At 50.0% G+C, this 25233-nt stretch overlaps 1 protein-coding gene across 4 annotated transcripts in view; it reads left to right on the top strand.

The window, feature by feature from the left end:
• LOC141171957 (chymotrypsin inhibitor-like) overlaps positions 1–25233 on the top strand; it is a 349651-nt gene that overhangs the window by 104080 nt on the left and 220338 nt on the right. For 2 of the 4 annotated variants that reach the window (XM_073655690.1, XM_073655689.1), the window contains exons 3-4: positions 1718–1756; positions 2977–3416. The exons of the other annotated variants lie outside the window; for them this stretch is intronic. In XM_073655690.1, the coding sequence (XP_073511791.1) occupies positions 1718–1756; positions 2977–3149 (212 nt within the window). In that variant the 3' untranslated portion in view covers positions 3150–3416. Of the gene's footprint in view, positions 1–1717; positions 1757–2976; positions 3417–25233 lie in introns of those variants that run through there. 4 annotated transcript variants of the gene reach the window in all.

The following is a 25233-nucleotide window of genomic DNA, read 5'->3' on the forward strand; positions in this document are numbered from 1 at the left end:
GGGTGAGCGTGGGAGCGTGTGAGGGTGAGCGTGGGAGCGTATGAGGGTGAGCGTGTGAGGGTGAGCATCTGAGGGTGAGCGTCTGAGGGTGAGCGTCTGAGGGTGAGCGTCTGAGGGTGTGAGGGTGAGCGTGTGAGGGTGAGCGTGTGAGGGTGAGCGTCTGAGGGTGTGCATCTGAGGGTGAGCGTCTGAGAGTTTGAGGGTGAGCGTGTGAGCGTCTGAGATTGAGGGTGAGCGTGTGAGGGTGTGAGCGTGAGAGGGTATGAGTGTGAGAGGGTGTGAGCTTGTGAGGGTGAGCGTGTGAGGGTGAGCGTGTGAGGGTGAGCGAATGAGGGCGAGCGGGTGAGGGTGTGAGCATGTGAGGGTGAGCGTGTGAGGGTGAGCGTGTGAGGGTGTGCGTTTGAGGGTGAGCGTGTGAGGGTGAGCGTAGGAGCGTGTGAGGGTGAGCGTCTGAGGGTGAGCGTCTGAGGGTGAGTGTGTGAGCGTCTGAGGGGGAGCATCTGAGGGTGAAGGTGAGCGTGTGAGGGTGTGAGCGTGTGAGGGTGTGCACGTGTGAGGGTGAGCGTGTGAGAGTGAGCCTGTAAGGGTGAGTGTGGGAGCGTGTGAGGGTGAGCGTGGGAGCGTATGAGGGTGAGCGTGTGAGGGTGAGCGTCTGAGGGTGAGCGTCTGAGGGTGTGAGGGTGAGCGTGTGAGGGTGAGCGTGTGAGGGTGAGCGTCTGAGGGTGTGCATCTGAGGGTGAGCGTCTGAGAGTTTGAGGGTGAGCGTGTGAGCGTCTGAGATTGAGGGTGAGCGTATGAGGGTGAGCATGTGAGGGGGTGAGCGTGTGAGGGTCCGCATGTGAGGGTGAGCGTGTGAGGGTCAGCATGTGAGGGTGAGCGTGTGAGAGTGAGCGTGTGAGGGTGAGCAGGTGAGCGTGAGCGTCTGAGGATGAGCGTCTGAGGGTGAGCATCTGAGGGTGAGCGTCTGAGGGTGAACGTCTGAGGGTGAGCATCTGAGGGTGAGCGTGTGAGGGTGAGTGCGTGAGGGTGAGCATGTGAGGATTAGCGTGTGAGGGTGACGGTGTGAGCGTGAGTGGGTGAGGGTGAGCATGTGAGGATTAGCGTGTGAGGGTGACGGTGTGAGCGTGAGTGGGTGAGGGTGAGAATGTGAGCGTCAGTGGGTGTGCGGGTGAGCGTGTAAGGGCAAGAGTGTAAATTTGACGCCAATATTGCTGATTGGTCGCGGCCGGCGGCATCGCCGCTGACCTCCATGCGGCTACCGTCGGGAGGTCAGCGGCTAGGGCCGCTGATCTCCCGATGGCAAGTGTGAAGGGAGGACGGGGGAGCGGCGCCGCCTAGGCCGCCGGTCGGGGTACTTCTGCTGCGAGCAGCCGGTCATCTCCCGGCTGCATCGCCGCTGACCTCCGTGCGGCAGCTGAGCCGCTAACGGCCGCCATCTTGTTCTGAAATCCCGCGTCGCTGATTGGCCGCAGCCGGACCAATCAGCGACGCGGGATTTCCTGGAAAGAAGGACAGACAGACAGACTGGATAAGACAATTATATATATATATACATATTAGGAGTGGGGCATACAGTTTATGTAATTGGACTACAAACACTATTACATGAGATTTTCCTTGGCTCTTTTTATTGTATATTTTGCACTAAAATTATTATTAGCACTGTATTTTTGTTGTTATTATTATTACTTGTATTATTTATTTATTTATTCATCAGCTCTTCTCGTCATGGTGATCGTTGCACAATCAGGAGCCAGTAAGTATTTGATATTCTTTATGATATACATGATGTTCTACATTGTATCATAACGATTATTATATTAGGGTTTGATTTTGTCTAATCTTCCAGGGAGCTTCCCATTAGCCACAGTGACAACTCGTTCTTACAGGTGTTGTCACATCCCTTCCCCCACTTGTTCTCTTTTTTTGTAGGAAGGATTTAGATAAATCTCTTATCTATAAGTGGAATCTTGAATTGGAACACTGAAGAGAAAACTGATACATTGTGTCATGTCCATTGTGAGTTTTCCTTCCTTCTTTGTATCCTGTGCCAGGCTCCACCTTCAGGTCATTAGGTGGCATAACACATTGTATCACTTTTACTTGATGTGTTATTTTAGATTAAAAAATCATCATTCCTAAACAGATATTTTATTGTCACAGGGCTTGTCCACATTTGGAGACAGGATATATATTTTTTACTTGAAAATATTTTTTTCAATCGGGTTGTATTAAACTTTTTGCACCATTTTGCTTTTACAGGCACTACTATTAAAAAATTTATGGAATAAATATATGTGAATTTATATGTATTGTACAGTGGATGTGTTAATATAGTCATTGATTGCCGTCTTCTCCGGTGTCCAGTGGTCGTCTTCTGAGTCGCGTAACTAAAGCTCCAGCTCCGGATCACACTGCGCTCCATGTATGAGCTGGAAGCCGTGAACGAGGCTCCATAGATTTACATTGTAATGGTGACTACTGGGTCACACATTGAGCCTGAATGATTCAGCAAGTAGGAAATGTGACCAAGAATAGGACCAGAGCGGCACTGGACACCAGAGAGGCACTGGACACCAGAGAAGACTGCGATCGGTGAGTATACCAATACACCTATACTGCACTACATGTTACACAGGTTTAACCCATAAAACTATAAATAGGAGGGCTGCTTTAAGTTATAAAAAAGTCCCAAAAGTTGGAGGACCCCTTTAATGACATCATAGTGAGCGCAGTTCAGCCTCTTCTCCTGCAGAGCTGATCCTTATTCACAGACCCACAAATATTTATGTAACAATGTTTATTATTGACAAAGAAAAGACAAAACAAAACCTAGAGGTAAAGGCTGCACTTCATACATGTTTGGGCTTTCTACTGCTTTTAGTTTAGGACTTATTATTGTTTTTTTCTATGAGAGGAAGCACCGTACAATCACTAACATGCTCCTTATTGTTCACATCTCTTATTTTTTTGCAGCCACTTGTGACACAAACGAGGAATATAGCACTTGTGGGACCGCCTGTCCCGTTACCTGCGCTAACAGGGGTACTCCAGTTCCATGTCCTGCTATGTGTAAGACTGGATGTTTCTGCAAGAAGGGCACCGTACGAAACGCCAATGGGAAATGTGTGCCAGTGAAAGACTGCTGAAGTGGGAACACCGAGTACCATGAATGTGGCAATGACTGTCCCAACACCTATGAGGCTGCGGCACGCTTCAACTCTCCAGTAATCTGCCCAACTTACTGTTCTCCCGGCTGCTTCTGCAAACCCGGATACATGCGACTGGATAACAGCAAAAAATGTGTCCTTCCCGAGCAATGCCCCTAAATCTGCCTCTTCATGTCTTTGTAACAGCTGATACATTTATAGGATTTTTAAAAAGTCGTCTTATAAAAATAAAGTGATTGGCTAACATCATTGTTTTTATCTTTATTATCACGACCTCGACATAAAAAAGATCTCTGACCAATCTCTTACCAATCAGATCACCATCAATCTAAATTTATCTCTAAATTATCTTTCATGTAGGAACACTGAAATTACTTTGGGATCACTGTGTAAGGTTTAGTATTCATCGTCTACAACAGGAACAGGGAGGGGTGCATCTCTAATACGGTGGGCTTCACATTTTGGGATTTCGGATCACTTTTTATATCTTTCCTTGCTGTAGTAGAAGAGTGACAGTGGTTGTACCCTAGTAATAGCCAATCACACAGTCCCCAACAATGTCCTTCAAGAGGCAGCCAGATGGTCCATAATGGGACCCAACACCCTCCAAAAGTCAGCCCCAGTGCCCCTCTGAGGAACCAGCCATTGTTTCCACCACAAGAGACAGTCATTATATCACACCAGGAAAGCCTGCTATGGCGCTCCTAACAGGAACAAGCCTCACATCAGGGTTTGTCCCTTGGTTGCATTTCAGGAGCTCACCTCCATGCTTCTTGTTTGCTGAGTTGCAGTGCGCTCCTTCTTGATTGACAGTTCACACAAACAGCATCATTGCACCAATGGCCCAAACTGTGCGCTTTCCGATGCTTGGCCTCTGCAGAGTGGTGCAGGGATTCCTGCTTGCAATCTTAGTAGAGAAGAGCTTGTAAGCACTGCCAGTACCCTTGGCAATGAGCAGAAAACAATAAAAGTGATCATAACTATTCAATAAGACTCATTTTTGAAAAAGGTAATAATTAGGGATGAGCAAACATGATCAATGATACTCAGTTATCACTCGAGTATCTGGGTGCTCGGATGTGCTCATTGCTCGGCATGTTTAGCTGCTGGTACGCAGCCAATAAGCAAGCGGGGATTGCCTGCCAATCACTGTAAAGCCGTAGCCATCTTGGTAGTGACATTACTGTGATTGGCTGGCCGTCTGACATCATCAGACATTATAAAAGAGCAGGCGGCGCTCGGCTCAGTACACTGATGCCGTTACACAGGTCTGTGACAGTTTGTATTGGATGGAGAGAGAGCTTGTACAGGCGTGTGTGCACAGTATAAAGATTGATACTCGTGCTGAAGCTGAACCATCATACTAACAGCCCTCGTCAGGGCTAATCCTGTGCTTAGCAGTTTGTATCACATACATTCTGCATGTAGTGTAGGAAGGGAGAGAGAGTTGCAGGAGCAGGAAGAGGGACAGAATACAGTCTCTAGGCAGGGATTAGGGCTTTGCAGTTCGTTGTTAAATATATAGCTGCGGCAGTAGATGACTGCTTTTTGTGTGAAAAATTGTAATATATTGCCATCCATCAAACATTACATGCTTTGTGGTACATTTTGGTGTTATATAACACTCCAAAAACATGTTGAAATATTTTTCTGTGTTTGCTTACTCATCCATAGAGTATTCCATGCTCAGGGGTACATTTCTGTGATGTATAACCCTCCAAAAAAGTTTCACATTGTATTCAATTAATCGTGCATACAGTGTAACATGCTCAGTAAGCGACAAAAATGGCAAGACTCCCGAGGGAGTGACCGGAGGAATATTGGAGCCAGAGGAAGCTGGCGCGACAAAAGAGGTGACAGGAGCCTGTAGTCTGGATCCAGCCACTTTCATGGAACCACCAAGTCCGGAATCCAGGCCGCAGTCTTTATTGCTGGGGTTCTTAAGGACTGCGGATGGGAGAGCCAGGGTTCTGGAACTGGTGAATGGACTACGGGGCCTAGGCTGGTCGGAACAGACAAGGAGGCGAGCCAGGACCAGTTCTGGAGAAATGCTATTGGGTCCGCTAACCACAAGGTACCGATAGTTGGCATCCTGGAGAATAGTCGTTACGTATGACTGACAGCGGAGAAGGGGGTCTATAGAAGAGTATGGGACACGTCATCACTAGTGTTGAGCATTCCGATACTGAAATATCGGGTATCGGCCGATATTCGCAGTATCGGAATTCCGATACTTAATTCCGATACTTTTAGAATATCGTATACCGGAATCGGAAGTTCCCATAATGCAATGAGCCAGTTTCATTTTACTCAGCCAATGAGGATCCTAAGAAGTGTGGGCACATCCTGTTAGGCATGTAGGCATGTTAACTAATGGCATGGCTGTGATTGGCTGCTGAAATGATGTCATGATGCACTATAAAAGCCGCCGCCGCCATTTTGAGCTCACTCTGCTGTGAATTCAGTTAGGGATAGGACGCTGTTGTTCTGAGGGACAGTTTTAGCTACCTATTTGCTCTATTCTGCTTTACCCAAGCTACTTTATAAATCGCTGTGCCTTGCAGCGCTAGTGCACAGTTCTCTGAGCTGTTCACCGCTGTCTGCAAGGTCTGTGTGTGTGAGTGCAGCTCACGCTGTAGTGTGTGCTTCAGCCAAGTCTGGTTGTAGTGCGCTCAGCGTGCGTCACTGCCTCATACATTGTCCTTTTCTGCTAATTGATAATTTTTCCTGATATCTCCTATTAGTGTGGTGTTCCATCCGTATTCAGCTAAATTGGTTCCAAACACACTATATAGGAGTAGATAGAGAAATTTTTTGGTCTTGCAGCGCTAGTGCACAGTGCTCTGCATCTGTACTGTTCACCGCTGTCTGCAAGGTCTGTGTGTGTGAGTGCAGCTCACCCTGTAGTGTGTGCTTCAGCCACGTCTGGTTGTAGTGCGCTCAGCGTGCGTCACTGCCTCATACATTGTCCTTTTTTGCTAATTGATCATTTTTCCTGATTTCTCCTATTAGTGTGGTAGGAGTAGATAGAGGAGCCTTTCTGCAGCATTGTGCCCTGCAGCTCCAGCCAGATTAGTATTAGCCTATTTTTTGTAGCCTCATCTATTGCATTGTAGGTTACCTTCCTACATTGTAATAGCTACAAAAAGTTTGTGATACTATCGGTATTACATCTTTGGGCACATCCAGTGTCTTTTTGTGACAAAAAAAACCTAAATAAAGTTCACCAAACACTCCACTTTACAGTTGTGTAGGCCACATTAGCTCATATTAAAGTCTAGTCCACACTTTATAAAATTAGTGTTTCTTATACCTGTTAGCAGCTGTTCAGGAATAAGCACACTAAGCCCTTAGTACTTTTCTGCCTATCTTTATCAGTCTACCAAGATGAAGAAGGCAGGGAGTAAGGCATGTGGTCGTGGTCGTGGGCGTCGAGTTTCTGTAGGGAGAGGACGTGAGGATTCTGTGCCTGCAGGGAGAGGACGTGGGGATTCTGTGCCTGCTGCGGGCACCAGTGACTCAGCATCCCACAGTTTTACCAGGGAACAGTCCTTTATGCGCAGCTTTGTAGGAGCTAGCCGTACCCCACTGCTGCGGGAGGACCAAATTGAAGCCGTTGTCGGATGGATGGCAGCTAACGCATCGACTTCAATTAGTTCCAGAACCTCTCAGGTCCTGAGCACTGAAGAGCACCCATCTGTCTCTTCACCACCTGCCAAATTGCCCAGGCAGTCAGAGAGCCCTGAACAGGAGCCATCTCTTCTTCTGTTCTCTGAATCTCTTGACTTGGCAAGAGGGGGCCAGCCAAGCAGAATTCGAGAATTTGAAGAAGAGGTAGTATGCAGTGATGCGCAACTGTTTTGTCTCTCTGAATCTGAAGAGGCGGGTGGGCCAGTGCCTATGGTCAGCAGCACACCTCACTACGCATCTGATGATGAGACTCAGGTGCCACTTTCTGGTGCGTACTGTGCTGTCGAGACTACCCAGGAGAAGCAGTTGTTTGAAGAGGGTGGTGTAGATGATGAGGTCCTTGACCCATCATGGCGTGAGGGACAGGAAGGTGGTGGGAGCAGCTCTGAGGAAGAGATTCCCCGAACAGCCCAAAAAGGAGGGAGAGGGAGGGGGCAGACTTGGTTGCCTGTAGCCTCCACTTCGGCACCCATTAGGAGCATGGCTCTTCCAAAATCCAAAGCGGGCGCTCCCAAGACTTGCAGTGCCTGGTCCTTTTTTGACACAGTTGCAGATGACATTTGCTTTGTCAAATGCAAGCTGTGTAATCAGAAGGTGAAAAGAGGGAAAAGTGTCAGCAACCTCAATACCACAAATATGTGGAAACATGTGCGGACCAACCACGTGGTGGAGTTACAAAAACACACTGAAGACCTAGGCCAACCTACAGCGCCACCTACCACCTCTTCAGCTCGTGTTGTAGCCTCTTCCTCCAGCTCACACACAGCTGGTTCGGCTTCCTCACAGGATCGCCATGGAAGAATCTCTGGCACTGTTGTACAGAGACACAGTGTAATTCCACCCACAGCACCACTTTCCCTGTCATCCTCACACTCCCAGGCCAGTCTACAGCCATCGTTAGCACAGGCATGGGAGAAAAGGCGCCCATACTCGGCAAACCACCCCCGAGCACAGGCTCTGAATGCTGGCATTGCTAAACTACTGGCCCTTGAAATGCTATCATTCAGGCTGGTGGAGACTGACACCTTCCGTAACTTTATGGCATTGGCAGTCCCACAATACAATGTGCCCAGCCGCTTTTATTTCAGCAGGCAAGCCGTCCCTGCCCTGCAACAGCATGTGGAGGGAAAAATTAAACATGCGCTACAAAACGCGGTCAGTAGCAAGGTCCACCTGACCACCGATGCGTGGACCAGTAAGCATGGACAGGGACGATACCTTTCCCTCACTGCCCATTGGGTAAATGTTGTGGAGCTGGGTACAGATCTTGAGAGTGGCGCTGTACGTGTTTTGCCAACTCCAAGGATTGCAGGAATCCAGTCCGTACACATTGACTCCTCCTCATACTCCAGTTCCTCTGAATCAGCGCTGCAGGAGCCGTCACGGTCTACCTCCACATCGACCCGTGAACGGTTACCTGTTATGATGACCGATATGAGCACAGCCGTGGCCAAACGTCAACAGGCCATATTAAAATTAATTTCTTTGGGGAATCGAAGCCACACAGCGCAGGAGCTCTGGAATGCCATCAAGCAGCAGAGCGACGTGTGGTTTGTGCCAGCGAATCTCCAGCCAGGCATGGTAGTGTGTGACAATGGCCGAAATCTGGTGGCAGCTCTGGGCCTAGGCAACCTCACTCACATCCCATGTCTGGCACATGTGCTCAACTTGGTCGTGCAGAGTTTTTTGAGGGACTATCCGGATCTTGATGCACTGCTTCACAAGGTCCGCATAGAGTGTGCTCACTTGCGGCGTTCCAGCAACGCAAGATCGCGCATTGCAGCTCTGCAGCGCCGATTACGTCTTGCGGAACATCGCATCATATGTGACCTACCCACCAGGTGGAATTCAACGTTACATATGTTGGAGAGGTTGTGTGAGCAGCAGGCAGCAGTAATGGAGTACCAGCTGCAGCAGGCGCAAACAAGTCGCAGTGCGCGCCGTTCACACTTCACCACCACTGAGTGGGCCTCTATGAAGGACATTTGCCACGTTTTGCGTGCCTTCGATTATTCCACGCGGATGGCGAGTGCAGATGATGCACTAGTCAGCATGACTATCCCCCTTATCTGCCTGCTTGAAAAAACACTGCAAGCACTAAGGGACGAGGTTTTGGAAGAGGTGGAGGATGAGGAGTCACGAATGCCATCTGCTTCTCTACAGTCTGCGCAGCGTGGTTCCTCACAAAGGCCTAGGCAGGGGACACTTTGTGAGGAGGATGAGGAGGAGTCAATGGAGGAAGAAGACATTTGTCCAGAGGAGGGAGGTAGTCAGTATCTAGAGCGAGGGTGGGGTGATGCAGAGCAGGCAGAGATCACGCCTCAAGCAGGGGACAGCGTTTCTTGGCCAGTTGGCAGTCTGCAGCACATGGTTGATTTCATGCTGCAGTGCCTGAGAAACGACCGCCGCATCGCCCACATTCTCAACACGGCTGATTATTGGGTGTCCACCCTCCTAGATCCGCGCTACTGGGACAACTTACAAAGCCTCATAACACCGTTGAACCGGGAGCGTAAAATGTGGGAGTACCAAGACGCACTGGTGCATTCCATCATGTTCTCCATTCCAACCGAGAGCAGTGCTGCTAGTGCTTTGCAAAGCAGCTCAGTGCGTCGAGGCAGTGGAGGAAGCTCTGCACAAAGAGGGAGCAGAAGCAGCACCTCAGCACAAGGCAAGACCAGTATGGCCCAAATGTGGCAAAGTTTTGTGTTCCCGCCGCCACAAATGTCTACACCATCACAGACGGCTCCAGTCAGCAGGAGGCAACGTTTCCGTCAGATGGTGACAGACTACATGTCTTGCCCTCTCAGTGTACTCCCAGACGGCTCTTCTCCCTTCAAGTTTTGGGTCTGTAAGCTGGATACATGGCCAGAGCTTAGCCAGTATGCATTGGAGGTGCTAGCTTGCCCTGCTGCTAGTGTATTATTGGAACGCGTCTTTATTGCCGCAGGTGGTGTACTAACAGACCATCGCATGCGACTATCGTCCGATAACGTTGACCGGCTTACTTTTCTCAAAATGAACAAGGCCTGGATCTCGCATGAATCTGCCAGTCCTCTTCCAGAATAAATAATTGATTGGCAACAGTATCCAGGTCTACTGCTGTGTTCATGTTTCTACCACCTGAACTGTAATCCCTGAGCTCCAACACCACCAGTTGCTGCTCAGAAGTGCCGTCTGCACAGTCAACGCTGGCTCCAGTGTTATTGGGGTTCAGTAACGTCAGCTGATCCCCAGCTGTGTGTCCGGAAAATTCTCCTGCTCTGTCCACATCCACTGTACTACTGATTTAAAACTTGCTCCAATTACACCTCTGGCTCCTCTGTTTTTAGTATTTACCCTGGGCTCCAATACCGCTAGTTGCTGCTCAGAAGTGAAGTCTGCACAGTCAACGCTTGCTCCAGTGTTATTGGGGTTCAGTAACATCAGCTGTTCCCCTGCTGTGCGTACGGCAATTTCTCCTGCTCTGTCCACATTCACACTACTACAGATTTTAAAGTTGCTCCAATTACACCTCTGGCTGCTCTGTTTTCAGTATTATTCCTGAGCTCCAACACCGCCAGTTGGCACTCAGAAGTGCTGTCTGCACAGTCAACACTTGCTGCCGTGTTATTGGGGTTCAGTAACGTCAGCTGTTCCCCTGCTGTGCGTACGGCAATTTCTCCTGCTCTGTCCACATTCACACTACTACAGATTTTAAAGTTGCTCCAATTACACCTCTGGCTCCTCTGTTTTCAGTATTATCCCTGAGCTCCAACACCGCCAGTTGGCGCTCAGAAGTGCTGTCTGCACAGTCAACACTTGCTCCAGTGTTATTGGGGTTCAGTAACGTCAGCTGATCCCCAGCTGTGTGTCCGGCAAATTCTCCTGCTTTGTCCACATCCACTGTACTACTGATTTAAAACTTGCTCCAATTACACCTCTGGCTCCTATGTTTTTAGTATTTACCCTGGGTTCCAGCACCGCCAGCTGTTTCCCAGCAGTGTCTTTGGCACGGGTACTCCCTCCTGCCCAGCCTGGTTCCAGCACGCCAGCTGTTTCTGGGTAGTGTCAACGTCACTTTGCCTCCAATGCGTTGTCCTGTCGTGTTGCGGTCGGGTTAGCCAACTCTATGGTGCCTGCAGTTTAGGTGACTCCTATGTGGGCTGCGGGATCTGGCAATGAAGGCTGGTTCCATAGTGCCAATAAGACAAGCACCCCCTGTAGGACTGTGGGTTTCGGTAACTGCAGCCGGCTCGCGGCCTTGCAACTTTTTTTTACATAGGTAGCTTCTGCTACCCATCCGGGTTCCAGTACCGTCAGCTGGTCCTCGGTAGTTCCATTGGCTCTTGTACCTTCTGCTACCCATCCGGGTTCCAGTAACGTCAGCTGGTTTTCGGCAGTGCCTTTGCCTTAGGTGCCTCCTTCTTGGTATCCAAGTTCCACCAACGTCTGCTGGTCCTTGGTAGTGCTTTCTGGCACAGGTACCTCCTGCTTAGTAACTGAGTTCCAGTACCGTCAGCTGGTCCTTGGTAGTTCCATTGGCTCTTGTACCTTCTGCTACCCATCCGGGTTCCAGTACCGTCAGCTGGTTCTCAGAAGTGTCTTTGGCACGGGTACTCCCTCCTGCACAGCCTGGTTCCAGCACACCAGCTGTTTCCGGGTAGTGTCAACGTCACTTTGCCTCCAATGTGTTGTCCTGTCGTGTTGCAGTCGGCTTAGCCAACTCTATGGTGCCTGCAGTTTAGGTGACTCCTATGTGGGCTGCGGGATCTGGCAATGAAGGCTTGTTCCATACTGCCAATAAGACAAGCACCCCCTGTAGGACTGTGGGTTTCGGTAACTGTGGCTGACTCGTGGCCTTGCAACTTTTTTTTACATAGGTACCTTCTGCTACCCATCCGGGTTCCAGTACCATCAGCTGGTCCTCGGTAGTTCCATTGGCTCTTGTACCTTCTGCTACCCATCCGGGTTCCAGTACCGTCAGCTGGTCCTCGGTAGTTCCATTGGCTCTTGTACCTTCTGCTACCCATCCGGGTTCCAGTACCATCAGCTGGTTCTTGGCAGTTCCTCAGAAAACGAGGATCCGGAAGACGACGACCCCTAAGACGACGACCCTGAAGACCACCCCGAAGAAGACGAGGACCCTGAAGATGAGGACCATGAAGACGACGACCCTGAAGACCACCCCAAAGAAGATGAGGACCCCGAAGACGACGACCCTGAACACGAGGACCCTGAAGACCACCCCGAAGAAGACGAGGACCCCGAAGACGACGACCCTGAAGACGACGACCCTGAAGACCACCCTGAAGAAGACCAAGAAGATGACCCTGAAGAAGTTGACCAAGAGGACAAAGAACAAGAAGACAACCACCAAGATACAGAAGAACAAGGGACAGAAAACCAAGAAGCAGAAGTACAAGAAGCTGCAGAACAAAAAGCGGAAGAACATTAAGCATAAGACTAAAAATCAGAGCAAAAGATATTATCTAAATTATAAGCAGAAGATGACTAAGCAGTGTATGGGGGTGAGTCCGTTCCTCCTCGTGGTGCCCCTGGAAAAGACCTGCTGCAGGCCAAACTGAACGCGGACAAATCCTGTTGTAAATCTTTTGTGACGGGCAGAACAAATGGTGTAATGTTCAAACTTTTATAGATAACAACTACAGGAATGCCTGTCACAAATAAGAATATGATGAAGAAGAAGAATATGAAGAAGATGAAGAAGTAGAATATGAAGAAGAATAATAGTTGAATAAGAAGAATATGAAGAATGTAAAAAAAAAGAATAATACAAAGAAGGTGAAGAAGAAGTTGATGAAAAAGATGCTGATGCTGAGGATGATGAAGCAGAAAGTGTGGGAGAAGTAAAAAAAAAGGTGAAGAGCATGGAAGTAGTGAAACATAAATATCTGACAAAATATAAAAAAACTTAACATAGTCAATATTTCTGTAACTCAGAACGTCTTAAAAAATATATTAATTCCTGCTATTCCATTTGATTGGGCTAAACCTCTATGCCTTTATTGTCTCCTCCACCTCCCCCAATACATTCTACATTATTCTTAGTTGTTTTCCTTCATGTAGAATTAACCTACAAGGAAAGAAAGGGTTTATTTTTATTCCGATATTTCTGTCCCATTGACTTGCATTGATTTCCGGTATCGGAATCGGCGATATCCGCGATACTTTTTGTGTATCGGTCCGATCCAATCTGATCCGATATTTCCCGATATCGGAAGGTATCGCTCAACACTAGTCATCACATGTCATTCAACCATTGGGCAGTAGAGACGGAACACTTGCCTCGAAGGCTGCAAGGGCTGACGGCTGGAACCATGGTCACGTTCCTCAAAATGGAGGGGCAACATTGCTGGTATGTGGTGGGTGTGATCCGAGAAGGAAGGGAGCAGGATGAACCCTTCTTAAGGAATGATCGAGCCTAGAAGAAGCTCTTTGAGGTGGCCTGAGATGGGGTAACTACCACCCCAGAGAGATCGTACTGTCCTTGGGGTTCAAAACCTTCTATGCAGGAGCAGGTGATGGTGCAGGTGAAACAGGGAGCCGTTGCCCATTTCTACATGTCGGTGGCTCCAGCACTACCTGAAGCTGGGTCACTTACAGCCCAGGCACCTTGGAATCGAGCTTCAATAAGCAGGTGGAGGCAGCCCCCCAGCCTCTCGAGGAAGAAGAAGAAGAGGCGGACAGCTGAAAAGGATTACTGTATTACCCTTCTTATAATTTTTTCCTGGTTTCGTACTTTGTGCAAAGCCTTAATGAGTGAAGGTGTACATGAAGTACACTTTCAAAATGTACTCGACAATTGTTGTCTTTCAGGGGTCTATGGATGGCTGTTGTACCATCTGTGGCCGGCGCCCCAGCATGGTTTCCCTCCTCCCTCCATGCGGGGACTCCAAAGTACTCACCACTCCAGCTGAGGCGGTATCTGTACCCCATGGCCATATCGGCTGTACCTGAACAGTTTCCCGAGACCTGTGTGTCTGTACCTGTCCCAGTGGCTGTCTTGTCTGCTATCCAGAAACTGCACAGTCTGTTCCTGTCTCAAGTGGCCATCCTGTCCTGTCTAGGACTCTCTATCCAAATTATCGTCTCTGATCCTTGGGGTCAGCTGCTACAGCCAGATGCTGCCCTGGCGTGGCATCTGCCAGCTACCTGCTGTACTAGCCTGACATCACCACTAAAGGCTCCCATGAACCCCAAGGTAGCTGCTTAGTTACGCCCTTCCATGGTAAGTCTGGTTTGTGGCGCAGTGGGTCCAAGAACCATGTGAGCCACCTTCATGTGTGTCAACCATCCTTAGAATTTTTTCCTTGCTTTCCATGTTCTGCAAAGACTTCATGAGTGTAGAAGTACATCAACTACATTTTTTAAATACGTAAATTTTTTTTTTCTAGATTCAATTAGTCGTCATCCATACAGTTGAACGTGGTTAATGTTACATAACAGTGGTATGTAAAACTACAAAAAAGCATTGAAAAATATTTCTAGATTCAATTACTCATCCATACAGTGTAACATGCTTAGTGGGCGACAAGGCGAAAAATATGGCAGAATCCTAACAATACTCCCGAGGAAGTGACCGGAAGGATATTGGAGCAAGACCAAGCTGGCACGACAGAGGAGGAGGCAGGAGCAAAACGTTTGGAACACCTCGTCACATCTTGTTCAACCAGAGGGCAGAAGGCTGCAAGAGCGGACAGCTGGAACTAGGGTCACTTTTCTCAAAATGGAGGGTCAACATCGCTGGTATGCTGTAAGTGTGATCCCTGAATGAAGGGAGCAGAAAAAAACTTTCTTAATAAATAAACAGACCTGGGAGAGGCTCCTTGAGGCGGCTCGAGATGGAGCTACCAACATCTAGACATTGGCCTGTCCTTGGAGTTCAACACCTCCTATGCGGGAGCAGGCGATGGTGCAAGGAACACAGGGGGCTGTCGCCCATTTGTACATGTTAGGCCTCTGGTACTACCTGAAGATGGGTCACTTACAATCAATGCAACTGGGAATCAGGCTCCTGGAAGCAGGTAGAGGTAGTCCCCCCAGTCTCCTGAGGAAGGAGAAGAAGCGGACACCTGAAAAAGATTACTGTTTTACCCTCCTTATAATTTTTCCTGGCTTTGCACTTTGTGCAAAGCTTTTATAAGTGCATGAGTACAGCAACTACAGTTTAAAAATATTTGAATGAGTCCATCCAGTTGTTCCTTTCAGGGGTCTAAGGTTCCCTGGATGACCCTCTTTATAATTTTTTCCTGACTGTGCACTTTCTGTAAAGTCTTTATGAGTGTAGGAGTACATCAAGTATACTTTCAAACTTTTTTCTGGATTCAATTAGTCATCCATACAGTTTAATGTGGTTTGTGCAAAATTACGGTGATTTAAAATTTTTAAAGCCGCTTGGCTTGTTACAGTTCACAAAATATTTTTGTTCCAAAAATTGACTATTGTCATATATACTGTAGAACTTGGTATGTGTGGAATTACTTTTGAAATAAAAACAAAAATTGGCCTGGTACAGGTGTAGAAATTTGGTCCTTCGGTACTCTGTCCCCAGCCGCCACTATATCTCCCAGTATGGTGTCTGCGCCTTGAACCAGCATGTGTCCAGGAACATCACCAGTGGCGGACACAGACTGTAGTGGGCCCCTGTGCAAGAAATTTTTGGGCGCCCCCACTGCCCTTCATAGGGCAACAAAGTTATGTAAACATAACCCCCCCATGTGCATCTCATCCCCCCCATGTGCATCTCATCCCCCCCGTGCATCTCTCATCCCCCCGTGCATCTCTGATTCCCCCCACTCCTAGTTAATTAATTGTATTTAAAAAAAATAAAACTTGTTATACTTAACCCCATGCGATCCCTGCAGAATCCTGGCGCTCGTCCACGTCGCTGCCACCAGATTCTCCTGACTTCCGGCCATGTGACGGCGCCGTCACATGACCGGAAGTCAAGGGAATCATGAAGGCGCTGCCGCAGCAGTGCTGCACTGCTACACAGAGGAAAGCAGCGCTGATATGTCCCGGCGCTTAGCGCTCAGCATGGGGCCGGGGGCCAAGGGCCGACTCCAGGTTTTTATGGGCCCCGGGCGAAAGAGTCTCAGTGGCCCCTTTAACACATACCATGATTCATGATGCACAGATACCGAAGAGAAATATATATATAATACAATGCAAAGATTTCACTTCCTACATTACATGAGTGATATCTATTGTAAATTCCACAATAGCTCAGAAACCAGCGAATCGCTCCACACGGTATACTGGCCACCATAAAATGCTCCATACAGAATACTGGCCCACATAAAATGCTCCATACAGGAGACTGGCCCCCTTAAAATGCTCCATACAGAATACTGGCCCCCATAAAATTCTCCATACAGGATACTGGTCCCCATATAACTCTCCATACAGGATACTGGCCTCCATATAACGCTCCATACAGAATACTGGCTCCCATATAAAGCTCCATACAGGATACTGGCCCCCATATAATGCTCCATACAGAATACTGGCCCCCATATAATGCTCCATACAGAATACTGGCCCCCATATAACGCTCCATACAGGATACTGGCCCCCATATAATGCTCCGTACAGAATACTGGCCCCCATAAAATTCTCCATAGAGAATACTGGCCCCCATATAACGCTCCATACGGAATACTAGCCCCCATATAACACTCCATACAGGATACTGGCCCCCATATAACGCTCCATACGGAATACTGGCCCCCATATAACGCTCCATGCAGGATACTGGTCCCCCATATAAAGCTCCATGCAGGATACTGACCCCCAAATAACGCTCCATATAGAATACTGGCCCCCATATATCGCTCCATGCAGGCTTTTCCCCACACATAATGCCCCACGCAGGCTGTTCCCCCCACATAATGCCCCACGCAGGTTGTTCCCCCCACATAATGCCCCATGCAGGCTGTTCCCCCCTATATAGGATGTCACCCCCCTTATAATGCCCCATGCAGGATGACATCACCCCTTCCTTATAATGCCCCATGCAGGATGTCACACACCCCCCTCCCTTATAATGCCCCATGCAGGATGTCACACACATCCCCTCCCTTATAATGCCCCATGCAGGATGTCACACATACCCCCCTCCCTTATAATGCCCCATGCAGGATGTCACACACACCCTTCCTTATAATGTCCCATGCAGGATGTCACCCCCCTTATAATGCCCCATGCAGGATGTCACACATCCCCACCTCACCCCCCTCCCTTATACTGCCACAGGCCTCCATACAATAAAAAAAATCAAATACTCACCTCACGCCTCACCTGCTGCCGCTGCTCCAGACTCCAGCGTCGCCAGCCTCATCCCGCTCTGCGCTGTGACTGCTCAGGAGAGAGCACGGTGTAAAGACGTCACCGCGCCCTCTGGCCTGAGACGTCACATTGCAGCAGCCGCGGAGGATGCAGGAGCTGCTGCGGAGGCACGGGGAGGGGTAAGTATTGGGCTGGGTGCCGGGGCCCTGAGCAAGTTGGGGGGAGCGGGCGCTGACATCGCTATCCTCTGCTCTCGGGTCTCATAGCGCGTGGGGTGCCCGACGGTGAGGGCCCCCCCGCCTGCTCAGGGCCCCGGCATTTGCCCGGTTGCGCCGGGTGCTGACGCCGGCCCTGCGGGGGCCCCATGAGGAGATGCACAAGAGGGGGGCCCCAACGGGGCTCCGAGGAGGCCCCGACCGGCTGGGCCCCATACTGGAGTCAGGACAGTCATGCCCTGATGGCGGCCCTGCTGGAGGCTGGAGGGGCCCCCTCTGCCTCGGGGACCCCATTCAATGAACGGGCTGCACGGGCGGTAGGTCCACCCCTGCGTGTGATGCGCCCCCTGGGCCGTGGGGTACTCGGTAGCCGGGCCGGTTGATGCTGGGGGATGTCACAGTGGCGGTGATCCGGTCCGTGACCCACAGGTCAATAAAAGGGGTTTTAAAGAAAAGGGAATAGAGTTTCTATATATAATGTTCGTGACGCCACCTGTGGTATGCGGCTATATGGAGCCGCTGCTGCGGTGCAGATCCTCTGGAGGTGATGATGACACAGCAGAGTTGGTTCAGCTCTCCACAGGCAGAGCTTAGCTCCAGGGCAAGGAATGGTGATGTTATAGATGTTGTTGTGCAGTGTAGTGCAGGGGATGGCGCAGTTAATAACCAGTCCAGAACTTAATGGCGGTTTCCTCTTATCTTTACTTGCGGTGGTTAGGCAGACCGGGGAAGGGGTACTAGCTGGTAGTAGAGGACCGGGCGGCCTGGAAGCAAGTTGGGAATCCACCTCGCCAGGTGAAGTTGGAGGCCTTCCCTTTGCGCTAATCCCTTTGGCCCTGCTGCTTATAGCTGTGCTGTGGCCCTCATCCCTGAGTAAAATGTCTTTGTGCTCACCCGTATGGCGGGCAGCTCGGGCCTTCCTGGAGTGTCGCTCCCACGTGGCGGTGCTGGGCCCTATGTGCTGCTGAGCTTCCGGGCGTCTGATGGGGCCAGTAGACCTGCAGTCTCCTGCTCTCCGGTTTCTGCTGCTGGGCCTTCAGTGCCCCACAACCTCGGACTCCGGTGTCGGGTTCTTCTGCGCTCCTCTCTGGGGTGAGCTGCCGTGCAGCTCCACTCCCCAGGTCTTTCCTCTTCGCTGTCCTGTCTTCAACTCCTCTCACTAACTCTAACTAACCCCACCTCCAGATCCAAGTTGCTAAGGGGAGGAACTCCCCTTGCTGGTCTGGAGCCAGGAAAGTGTTGCATGCTAGTATACCTGACTAGGGGACCCCTGCTTGCTTCCAGGCATGGCATCACCCATTGTGAGGGAGGCAATGCCACTGTGGCAACCGGACCCCTGGGGTGCCACATTCCCACCTAGTTAACTTCAGTACTCCCGGACTGAGGATACCTTTTTGAATTAACAATGAACAATAACAATTCACATTACAAATAGGTTACAAAGTCAAAAATTACAAAAACCCAACAAAAACGTATAGCAGTCACTGCGGCGCTTAGTCTTTACTGAAATTTGGCCGGTGGGAACCGCATCAACTCACTTTGTGTATCGTCCCCAGGCGGTTTATTTTCACGGCCACTTACTAACTATTTTCAATATTGTCCTGACCACGCCTAGTCCTGTAGTCCGATTGTCCATAAATTTAACAACTATATATATCCAAGATTATTTAACGGTTACAACTATATATAACATACACTTTAGTTCCTCCAGTGGTCAGGGAGCTGACCTTTAGTACTCCGGGTCGATCTACGTAGTGCATTTGTTAGAAAAAACCTGGGTGTCTGAACTGAAACGTAAATTGATGTGCATGCACAATGTAAATGCATGTTCACATAAGGCCACTAGACAGAGAAAAAACAAAGACAAGCAAAATACCCAAATAACTGGAAGTAAATGGATAAATCGCACGGTGCAAAAAAATATGACAAATAATAAAGGGTATTTAGTTAACATAATTTTGATCAAAATAATGTAAAAGCCAACCCGCCACGTCACGGCAACCCTTATGGGACTGTCCTAACTCTAATATTAAAACTTTACCAGTTGTCTAGTGACATATATATGGATAAGGGCAGAGAGACTGAACCCCTAGTAGAAGCATAGACCTGAGAGGCAGAATGAACCTTTCAGCTCAGACAAAGGGCGGCCACACCCTTATATGCACTTGAGCACACTAAACTACAAAGAAAAAACCTGGGAGTCTGAACTGAAACGTAAATTGATGTGCATGCAAAATGTAAATGCATGTTCACCTAAGGCCACTAGACAGAGAAAAAACAAAGACAAGCAAAATACCCAAATAACTGGTCGTAAATGGATGCAAAAAAAAAAAGATAAATAATAAAGGGTATTTAGTTAACATAATTTTGATCAAAATAATGTAAAAGCCATCGCGCCATGTCACGACAACCCTTATGGGACAGTCATAACTCTAATATTAAAAAAGGTTCATTCTGCCACTCAGGTCTATGCTTCTACTAGGCGTCTTTGTGCGACACAGAAAATGTGAACGGATGGACTCTACATGCCTGGTTCCCACCGTGAAGCATGGAGGAGAAGGTGTGATGGTGTGGGGGTGCTTTGGTGGTGACACTGTTGGGGATTTATTCAAAATTGAAGGCATACTGAACCAGCATGGCTACCACAGCATCTTGCAGCGGCATGCTATTCCATCCGGTTTGCGTTTAGTTGGACCATCATTTATTTTTCAACAGGACAATGACCCCAAACACACCTCCAGGCTCTGCAAGGGCTATTTGACCAAAAAGGAGAATGATGGGGTGCTACGCCAGATGACCTGGCCTCCATAGTCACCAGACCTGAACTCAATCGAAATGGTTTGGGGTGAGCTGGACCGCAGAGTGAAGGCAAAAGGGCCAAGAAGTGCTAAGCATCTCTGGGAACTACTTCAAGATTGTTGGAAGACCATTTCTGGTGACTATCTCTTGAAGCTCATCAAGAGAATGCCAAGAGTGTGCAAAGCAGTCATCAAAGCAAAAGGTGGCTACTTTGAAGAACCTAGAATATAAGACATATTTTCAGTTGTTTCACACTTTTTTGTTAAGTATATAATTCCACATGTGTTAATTCATAGTTTTGATGCCTTCAGTGTGAATGTACAATTTTCATAGTAATGAAAAATCTTTAAATGAGAAGGTGTGTCCAAACTTTTGGTCTGTACTGTATGTCATTTGACAACTGGTAAGTGTAACGGGTCTGGGAGGCGGACCCTCAGAGCTACTATACAAGGGGGCGGTCCTTGTAAGGGAGCGGGTGGCGACCAGGCAGGCAGTCACAGCAGGTGACCGGGACAGTCTCTGGGTGTACGGGCAGGAGGTCACGGCAAGTGACCGGGGCAGTCTCTGGATAAAGGGTAAGTACGACCTGTGATGGCTGAACCTCCAGGTAGGTTAGCAAGGCAGATGGAGGATGTGTGCTCCCAGATGAGCAAGCGAGAGTCTCTGGAATAGCAGGTGGGCACAGCACGTGACGGCGGAGCCTCCAGGTAGGCAAGCAGGCAGGTAGCGGAGAAGCGCTCCCAGGTGAGCGGGCAAGAGTCTCTGGAATAGCTGGTGGTCACAGCACGTGACGGCGGAGCCTCCGGGCAGGCAAGCAGGCAGGTAGCGGAGGAGCGCTCCCAGGTGAGCGGGCAAGAGTCTCTGGAATAGCTGGTGGTCACAGCACGTGACGGCGGAGCCTCCAGGCAGGCTAGCAGGCAGGTAACAGATGTGCGCTCCCAGGTGAGCGGGCAAGCTGGTCCATAGACAGACTGACCGGAGTCGTAAGGCAGACCGTTGGACCTCAGGCAAGCAGGCAGGTAGCTGATGTGCGCTCCCAGGTGAGCGGGCAAGTTGGTCCTTAGACAGACTGACCGGAGTTGTAAAGCAGACCGTCGGACCACAGGCAGGCAGGCAGGTAACAGGAAATCAGGCAGGATTAGGACAGCAAGCTGGCAGGAATCTGGCAGGTAACTGGCAGGTAACTGGCAACGGGACCTGAGGGCTGAAGGAGAGTAGAACGGTGCAACAACATTGCTCGGACACCTCCATTTTGGAGGAGGTGCCTTATATATGGTAAAGTCCTCCGGCCATTGGCCGGGGACTCCTTAGGACGGCGCGCGCGGCCCCTTTAAGAGGGAGGGAGAGCGCGCGCGCGCGCCCTAAGCACAGTGGCCGGGAAGGAGCGCGCGCTGCCAGCAGAGCGGGAGAGGGACGCCGGGCACGGAGCAGAGCGGTGAGGGGAACAGCGTCCCTGCCTAGCAGAGGGCAGGGACGCCGGCACTACAGTACCCCCCCCTTTAGGCCCCCCCTTTTTTAGACCAGATAGAAATTTAGCTAGGATGAGAGGGGCATGGATGTTCTCCCGGGGCTCCCACGTTCTCTCCTCAGGACCAAACCCCTTCCAATCTACCAGAAAAAAGGTCTTTCCTCTTACCCTTTTGGTGGCAAGAATGTTCTCTACCTCAAACTCGTCCTCAGCAGAAACCAGAGCAGGAGGCGTACCTGTAGACTTGGAGAAAGAGTTAAGCACCACGGGTTTGAGGAGAGATACATGGAAGGAGTTAGGGATCCGTAAGTTGGCCGGGAGTTTCAATTTATAGGCCACCGGGTTGATCTGACTGATGACCTCCAGAGGACCGATGAACCGAGGCCCTAACTTGTAAGAAGGTATCTTGAGTCGAACATATTTAGATGAGAGCCAGACTTTATCTCCTGGACGAAATTGTGGAGGATCCAGGCGTTTTTTGTCAGCGTGTCTTTTCATACGCTCGGATGACAGAAGGAGTGCGGACCGGGTACTCTCCCATATGGAGGAAAATTTGCTAACGAGAGATTCCGCAGCCGGGTTGTCCACAGAGGTGGAGACAGGAAAAGGAATCCGAGGATGCTGACCAAAGACTACAAAAAACGGGGATTTGGAGGAGGATTCGCTCTCGTGATTATTATAAGAGAACTCGGCCCATGGTAGGAGATCCACCCAGTCAGAATGGTGGGCATTAACGAAGTGCCGGAGGTAACTGGTCAGGTTCTGATTGATCCGCTCCACTTGACCATTGGACTGTGGGTGGTAAGTGGAAGAGAAGTCCAGGGTGACGTCTAGTAGTTTACAAGTGGCTCTCCAGAAACGTGAGGTGAACTGTACCCCACGATCCGACACGATGTGGAGGGGCAGGCCATGAAGACGGAAGATGTGGCGGATAAAGTCTTTAGCCAGCTCGGGTGCAGACGGAAGGCCTGGCAGGGGAATAAAGTGAGCCATCTTGGAAAAGCGGTCAGCGACCACCCAAATGACCGTACAACCGGCAGAGACGGGGAGATCAGTTATAAAGTCCATTGCTATATGCTGCCAGGGGGCAGCAGGTACAGGAAGCGGAAGGAGGCGTCCGGCTGGCAGATGTCTCGGGACTTTGTTGCGGCGCAGGACACACAGGCAGAAACAAAGTCTATTATGTCCTTGTGCAGGGTAGGCCACCAATAGTGCCGGGCAATAAGCTGGAGGGTCTTTTTCTGACCGGCGTGGCCAGCTAGTTTAGACGAATGACCCCAGTGTAGGATCTTCTCCCGATCAGGTACTGAAACAAACGTCTTACTGGGAGGGAGACGATTTAGACTCACGGGAGCCACCTGCATTACTCTGGCGGGATCGATGATATGTTTAGGTTCTTCCTCGAGATCGGACACCAGAAAGGATCGGGACAAGGCGTCTGCTTTGACGTTTTTGTCAGCCGGGCGAAAATGAAGAACAAAATCAAAGCGAGCAAAAAACAAGGACCACCGGGCTTGGCGCGGGTTAAGTCTCTGGGCATGCTGGAGGTAAGCCAAGTTCTTGTGGTCAGTGTAAATTATTACCGGATGAAGAGCCCCCTCGAGTAGGTAACGCCACTCCTCCAACGCCAGCTTGATGGCCAATAACTCTCGGTCTCCTATGGAATAGTTGCGCTCAGAAGAGGAGAAGAGTTTGGAGAAGAAGCCACAAGTTACCATTCTCCCGGAAGATGATTTTTGAGTAAGTACCGCTCCGGCTCCAGAGGAGGAGGCGTCAACTTCCAGGAAGAACTGCTTGTTGCCGTCCGGGCGATGCAGCACCGGGGCGGAAGAGAAGGCCTGTTTTAGGGAAAGAAAGGCCTCCTCTGCTTCGGGCGGCCACTCTTTGGGATTAGTACCCTTACGGGTGAGCGCGGAAATTGGGGCAGTCCGGGAAGAGAAGTGCGGGATGAAGAGGCGGTAATAGTTGGCGAAGCCCAGGAACCGTTGAATAGCCTTCAACCCCTCTGGTCGGGGCCATTTCTCGATGGCAGACAGTTTCTCAGGATCCATTTGTAGGCCGGTCTGAGAGATAATGTAGCCCAGAAACGGAAGCGAGGTCTGCTCAAAGAGGCACTTCTCATATTTAGCGTAGAGATGGTTCTGCCTGAGCCTGAGCAGGACCTGACGAACATCCCTCCGGTGAGTCTGGAGATCCGGAGAGAAGACCAAGATGTCGTCCAGGTGCACCACTACGCAGGAGTAGAGAAGGTCCCGGAAGATGTCATTGACCAACTCTTGAAAGACGGCAGGAGCGTTACAGAGGCCAAAGGGCATTACCAGATATTCATGGTGGCCGTCCCGGGTGTTGAATGCCGTCTTCCATTCATCCCCCTGACGGATACGAACCAGGTTGTACGCCCCACGGAGGTCCAGTTTGGTGAAGATTCTAGCCCCCCTCAGACGATCAAATAACTCCGGAATGAGCGGAAGGGGGTACTTATTCTTCACCGTGATCTGGTTAAGGCCTCTATAGTCTATACAGGGACGGAGAGAGCCGTCCTTCTTTTTGACGAAAAAGAAGCCTGCTCCCGCCGGGGAGGTAGATTTCCGGATGAATCCCCTGGCCAGATTCTCCTCAATATATTCGGACATCGACCGGGTCTCAGCAGCGGATAATGGATAAATACGCCCACGGGGAGGAGAAGTACCAGGTAACAGGTCGATAGGGCAGTCGTATGGTCTATGAGGGGGTAGTGTCTCTGCCTCCTTTTTATTAAAGACATCAGCATAAGACCAATACGGAATCGGAAGTCCAGGTAGATTAGCTGGGGTAGGAGAAGGACGGACGGGATGAACGGGAACCAGACAGGTCTTATGGCAGCCCTGTCCCCAGCGAAGGACTTCTCCGGTCTGCCAGTCAAGAACGGGTGCATGTCTCTGGAGCCAAGGTAGGCCTAGCAAGAGGGCGTGAGAGAGTCCAGGCAGAACATGGAAGGAGATACTTTCAGAATGCAGCATTCCCACCTGCAGAGTAATGGATTCGGTGATGAGTTGGATGGGGCGCGGCTAGAGCCCCCCATCCACGGCAGCAACAGACAAGGGTACAGCCAGAGGTTTGGTGGGGATGCGGTATTTCTCTACCAGGGACTGTGAAATAAGATTCCCGGCTGCTCCAGAGTCCAGTTGGGCTAGTTCGAAATAACGGTTCTCCCCGTAGACGATTGAAACTGACAACAGCAGGGATGGAGAGGATTTATTCTTGTCTAGGTGGACCTCTCTGAGCGAACCTAGACACAGGCGTTTCCCGACCTCTCCGGGCAGGCACGGATCCGGTGCTCCTTACTGCCACAGTAGAAGCAGGTCCCCTCGGCACGGCGTAAGTCCTGACGGGTCTTGACCATCTTGGTCTGGTCGACCTGCATAGGCTCAGGAGGGTGTACCTGGTTAGAGACAGAAGGAGTGACGGGTTTCTGAAAAGTAGGAGCTAGACGTGGTAACCTCCTCTCATGGGTGACCTCTCTGGCACGCTCCTGGAACCGTAGGTCAATCCGGGTGGCAAGAGTTATTAAGTCATCGAGAGTGGTAGGAATGTCCCGACCGGCAAGTTCATCTTTAATACG

This window comes from Phyllobates terribilis, unplaced genomic scaffold (assembly GCF_046119375.1).
Source record: "Phyllobates terribilis strain yellow unplaced genomic scaffold, ASM4611937v1 Scaffold_12__6_contigs__length_324123572, whole genome shotgun sequence".
Lineage (NCBI taxonomy): Eukaryota > Metazoa > Chordata > Amphibia > Anura > Dendrobatidae > Phyllobates > Phyllobates terribilis.